We start from the raw sequence: 6,169 nt of genomic DNA on the forward strand, positions 1-6,169 counted from the left end.
GTGTTACAGCATAGGAAACAACTAGAATAAATGTCCTGAGGCAGAATATTGGAGGAATGTCAAGAAGACCAATGTGACCAGAGTGAGTGGAAAGCAGGTGAGAGAGGTCATGGGAGCCCAGAGGCAAGACCCTGGTGTCCGTCATGAGGACTTGACTTTCTCTAAGCGACATGGGGTTTGAGCATAGCAATCTTAATTATGTTTTATGCATCCGTTCTGGAGGCTGTGTTGAGGAAAGACTCTAAGAGGGCCAGGGTAGAAGCAGGGAGATCTCTTGGGAGGTGATTGACATTATCTAGGCAAGAGATGATGGAGTTTGAGACCAGGAAGTGAGCAATGAGGTGGTAAGTAGTAATCAGATTGTGGGCATATTTTGAAGATGCTCCAGCATGATATCCCCACAGATTGGATATGGAGTTTAATGACCAGGTCTTTTGACCTGAAGAACTAAAAGGATAGAGTAGCCGTCAACAGATAGGGAAAGCTATAGGTGGAATAAGTATTAGAGGAAATTCAGAAGGTCAGTCATGGGCATGGCAAGACATTCGAAGGGTATGTCAAAAAAGGTCAGGGGTGGAGATGAAAATTTAGGAATTATTTGCGTATATTTGTCCTTAAAGCCAGGATAAAGACTTGGGTAAGATTGCAAAATTAGTGAGGAAAGATGCTTAAAGTTCCTACTCAATCATTAATAAAATACTCACCCTTCTGCCTTAGTAAGGTAAACACACCAATCTTAACCTAGTTTCTTTTAGTAAAGAATAGAGACTCTCGCATGTCAGGGATAGAGTTGGAAATGCACAAGGTGTGAACAGTTAGGCTGACTGAATATCTCAGATTCCACTTCTTGAAAGTTCATTGTTCCCTTTCTTCCTGCCATTGCCACCCAATGACTCTGATTCATTCAAATACTATATGTCCCTCCAAAAAAGAAATAGTTGGGTGAAAAATAATTCAGGAAAATTGTGAGTTCTCCATAATGATTGACCATCAGATTAATTAGGGTTTTGCTCTAACAGTGTTGAAATATATGGTTTACAGGCCACTAAAATAGAACATTATATTGTTGGAGTCAAAATTATGGGATAGTATTGAATATAGTTCCAATTAAACCAGTAATTAAAATTATAAAGCAGCTTATAATGGTATATAATATACAAGTAACTTCTCTTGCCATCCGAGTATTCCTTTTCTTACCAACCAGCCTGATATTAAAGTTAGACTATTCCAGCAATATCTGCCTCCGTGTGTATCTCTGTACCTCATTTCCTTATCTGTGAAACAGGGATAATAATAGTACCTGCATCATAGGTACAATTCTTATAAGAATTAGATGAGGCATTTGTTGTAAAGAACTTCAGAACATTATCTGGCATATAGTAATTACTGTATAAATGATAGCTATCATCATCATCCTCCATGATTGTTTAGGGATTCAAAGAACGCGTATGTGGTTTCTGTCAAAGAAGAACACCTGTCATTATATAATAATGGCCCCCCTGGGAAATCTCTTTGGTTTTTACAGATATTATCACTACCTGTATACCCATTACCTGCCAGCCAGCCTGAAGAACATGGTGGACCAACTGGCCAACTGTGAGGACATTCTCATGAATTTCCTAGTGTCTGCTGTGACAAAATTGCCTCCAATCAAAGTGACCCAGAAGAAGCAGTATAAGGAGACAATGATGGGACAGGTAAGAGAAGGAGAACTCACCTCCCTTGCTTTTCTTGCTGGCAGTTCAGCTGGAAGTAATGAGAACTCACTGTTCCTCTAGGAAGCATAATGAGGAGATATCAGAAAAAAAAAACATATCTAAAAGATCTGAGGGAGTATATTGTTGGCACATGGATAATTGGGAAGGTGTAAGTCAAGGGTATCTTTATGTCAAGAATGTGAAAGCTTTTTTATGACCTACAAGGTGGCCTGAGGAAGACATACCTTCTCCACAGTTAAAAACCTACACAAAATTTATGTAAGCTTATTACCGGTGCTCTATTTAATGAATAGCTAATAACATTCTCAACACAGCCTTCTGGTGATTGCTCTTGAGTTGGATGAACATCGTGGTGGCAGACCAGGAGTCACAATACTTGATTTTTAGTTCTGGAGCCAGCATTTATAAGCTGTAGCCAAATGAGTTGCCTTCTGAAACTCAGTCGACTAATCTTTAAAATGGAAATGGTGAAATCTATCTCACAGGGGTAAGATAACATGTATGAACGATTTTATAAAAGTAAAATATTGCATTGAGTCACAAAAGTTTAGAACTTAAGATACTTGCAAGAGAATATAATCTAACTGCTTAACTTCCAGAGAGTTTAAGCAGATTGCTACAAGTCACCCAGTATTAGACAGAACTGGGAGTTGAATCCCAGGCTCTCTTCTTTCCACTACTTGTCCTTCTAAACCCCAGGGTCCTGCGTCAGGCTGAAGCTCATCTACCTTTATTCATCTTGAACAGGGCCCAGTACTAGAAGAAATCAAAGACCTTACATAAACCCATTTAGATCTACCCAAGTTAAATCGTAGAGCATCATCCAGCAGGCTTTGAGTCAGCCTGAAAGGACATATTTTAATGTGGTGATGTAGTTCCATTGCTGTTTAGGGTTTACCTTGTTCTAATAGTTACTGAAAGTCGTAGACAAATTGAGTTTTTGCAAAGGAAAACTTAGCCAGGCCTCGAGATAACACCATTGGTGGTTTTTCATTCGCTAAATTTGGAAAGAGCAACAAATTTACAGGATTTTAAATTTATGAAATTTAGTCATTCAGTAGTTACTAAATATGGGTGTTATCAGACACTGTTGTTCTAGGTACTAGTTATGACAATGCTGCTGTCTTTAGCAGTCTCGTGGAAAATTCTAGTTCCCTCTAACTACTAAAGGAATGGGCAAGAGGATTTGTAAAACTTTTTAATCTTTAAGTCTGAAAGGTTTTTCAATTCCAAGCAAGATGTATTGAGGGCCTACTATGTGTCCAGGCATTTTCATATAGATTATCTCAGTTAAGGACACAACATTCCTTTAATATTGTTTCTCGGAGAGTTCTATGAACTTCCCTGAGGTTATATGCTAATTAGGGATTGAATTCTAATAACACATGATTTCTTAGGGATTGGTTTTATGTCCTTCTCATAGATTTGCCTAATTCTACCAAAAGACTATTTCTAATAGTTTTACACATTTTCTTTGGAACAAATCTAAATTTAGCCTTAATCTAAATTGATGTGTCTAGTTAGATATGTACTGTATTTGCCCCTACTTTTCTTATACACATGTTTATTGAACTCACCTGGTCACTTTAATTTAATGTGATACTTTCTATGATTTACCAAGTAAAGTTCTCCTAATATAAATGGTCAAGAATGGAGCCGAGTTCTGTCCCTTTCTAGCCTTGAACAAGTAATTTTAACTTTTCCTGAACCTACTTCCTCATCTATACAGTGGAGATGCTACTACCTGAGTAGGTAACTTGGCCAGATTGTTGTGAGGCTCAAATGAACTTCCCGAAAACACTTTACAAAATGTATTTTGTTTGTTTTCCTCCTGCTCAGAGGTAACTTGACATTTGTATTTATCTTCAGTGATTACTTATAAGCATGTTGATACTTATGGTTTTAAAGTGACTCTGAGTGATTCTCACAGTAAAATGTAACTTCCTATGAAAGTGTTTTCTAACGATGCATGAGGATTCAAGCGCTTTGACCACAAACACACTTATATCTAGTGACGTAAAAATGATTTTGTATTTTTCCCCCATAACTGGGCAGCCTACCTTTTCCTTTCTTCGTAAAAACATGGTTACAAAGACATGCTTATGCTTAGTTCATCTATTTAGATTACAGCACTCAAGTCATTTAAGGCTTTCCTTTAAATCAATGTCAATCATTTACATGGTCTAAAAATATTTAACCAATCTTAGGGGTAACACTGAGAGCTAAAGAGATGGTAGCCATCTTTTCTACTTACCCAGAATCGACTAAGGAAACAAGAAAGTTTTAGAAAACTATCTTTGAAACCACAATCACCTTGGTAGTCATTGTATTTGATCCCAAGGGCAAATAGAAGTGTTAGATTTAGTGACCATAGTAGTTGAGGTTCAATCGGTGACTGATTCACTGAACAGAGGATTAGTCAGTATGGATGGATGGATGGATGGATGGATGGATGGATGGATGGATGGATGGATGGATGTGTGTGTGTGTGTGTGTGTGTGTTTACCATTGAAAAGAGCAGCATATCTTGGAAAAACCAAGGGCGGAAACCAGGATCAGTGCTGGAATTTTTACCAGGCAGGAGCATAGAGAGGCTTGGGGGCCAGGTCAGACATGAGCTCTCCTTTGTGCCCATGAGCCAGACTTGGCTTTCTGCAGTGTCTCCTTCTCACCTTGCACGTCACTCATGGTCTTCCTTGTTTCTCTCCCTTCGCCAGACTTCCCGGGCTTCCCGCTGGGCTGACCCCGACCACTTTGCCCAGCGACAGAGCTGCATGAATACGTTTGCCAGCTGGTTTGGCTACATGCCGCTGATCCACTCTCAGATGAGGCTCGACCCCGTCCTCTTTAAAGACCAGGTCTCTATTCTGAGGAAGAAATACCGAGACATTGAGCGACTTTGAGGAACCCAGCCGAGTGGGGGAGGGGAAGTGAGAAGGGACTGGGTGTCAATCTGCTCTCTCCTCCCAGTGCAGATCCGCTCAGCCATGGAGCCAGATTGTGCCAAGTATCCAAATAAACTTATATGAACAGAATGATAAAAAAAAAGACACACACACACAAAAAGGCCAATGAGAACTCGACTCCTGGCTCCTGGGACTGCACCGGACTGCTCCAAACTCGCCTCACCGGCTTCTATATCCCAAGACTAGGTTGTGTACAGTTTAATTATGGAACATTAAATAATTATTTTTGAAATGATTGCTATGCAGGTTTAAACTTTTTTAATGATCAAAACTATTAAAAACCAGAGTTCTTTCTTTAATCAAAATTGTGTTGGTTGTGAATATTTCAAAGCTGCCACTCTTTTTCCCACAAACATCATTGCCATTGGTCATGCAGGGATTCCTGCAGCTACAAAAGCTCAGACTTCATGGAAAACACAATAAGTCACTCTGTCTAGTGTCAAGAAATAAATGAGCATAAGTTAAGACGAGTTCATTATTCAACATTGCCAGTGCAAATTGTTTTCCACTTTGAATTTACAGATGCACTTGAACTTTTATCTCTAAAATGTTGCTGCATGAGAGAAAGCATTATGACTTCCAGGTAGACAGTTCTAGCTGAAAACTTTGAGATGTGTAAGTATGATCATCCTTTTCATTGCAGGGTGGGGGGAGCTAGAACCAAGAAAACAATAGTATAATTAAGAAATGTCCAGTTTGCGCAAAGAACCATCCAGATAGTCCATCAGTATACTACAGATGGAAGTATTGACCCACAACAAACACCCAATCCTTTTGGGGGGTGTGGGCTATTTTATACATTCAAGCATGGGCTTAAATCTACTGAGAGCTGGGGGAAAGCTTTGGTTTAAAGATGGGAGGATATCCAGAGGAACAGATTATATGCAAGACAGGCTCTTTCATGTTTGTGAAAACCTCAAGCTTCAGAAGCTTCTCTAGTGAGAAGGAAGCAGTAAGGTATCAGTTCTCACCTTGGGACCCATATACCATGTTTGGTCAAATGTTGTTTTGAGCAAGATCCTGCAAAATAATCAGAAACAAATGTGAACACTTCTATTTCATTGTAATTTTTAAATCTGGAGTTTAGTTGTGCTTGTTAAAAAGAACATTTCTATCCTTGCAAATGCTGCTTTGAGCTTTTGATTATTGTAAAACTCAAAGTTCAAACTGAGAAGAAAATATATATATATATGTATATCTCTCCTTTAACTCCATTATAAATGATGGAAAGGAGACTTCTGTTATTAAGTTCTTTCTTCTCTTTGGAAGAGGCAAGAGAGAATAGAGAAGAGAAAGACATTATTGGGTCCCATCATTTCCGATGCTGAATAAACAAAGGAGCACTTTAGTTTTTTCCCCCTAAACTCTCATACATCTCATAAAATTTATTTCCAGTGTCTGAATTTAGAGGAATATTTCATCACAGAATTATGTTCAAATAACTCCAAGTGCCTGGCTTAGGTCAGTGGAAACCGTAAATCCAGG

The 6,169-nt window shown here is 38.8% G+C and overlaps 1 protein-coding gene across 1 annotated transcript in view; it reads left to right on the forward strand.

Annotated features, from left to right (window-relative positions):
- Positions 1-4,989, forward strand: part of EXT1 (exostosin glycosyltransferase 1) — a 257,034-nt gene extending 252,045 nt beyond the window's left edge. The window contains 2 exon segments of the mRNA XM_025050134.1: positions 1,526-1,697; positions 4,436-4,989. Coding sequence (XP_024905902.1) covers positions 1,526-1,697; positions 4,436-4,621 — 358 coding nt within the window. The 3' untranslated portion in view covers positions 4,622-4,989.
- The last annotated feature ends 1,180 nt before the right edge of the window (positions 4,990-6,169 follow it).

The sequence above is a fragment of the Pteropus alecto genome, unplaced genomic scaffold, assembly GCF_000325575.1.
Source record: "Pteropus alecto unplaced genomic scaffold, ASM32557v1 scaffold164, whole genome shotgun sequence".
NCBI lineage: Eukaryota > Metazoa > Chordata > Mammalia > Chiroptera > Pteropodidae > Pteropus > Pteropus alecto.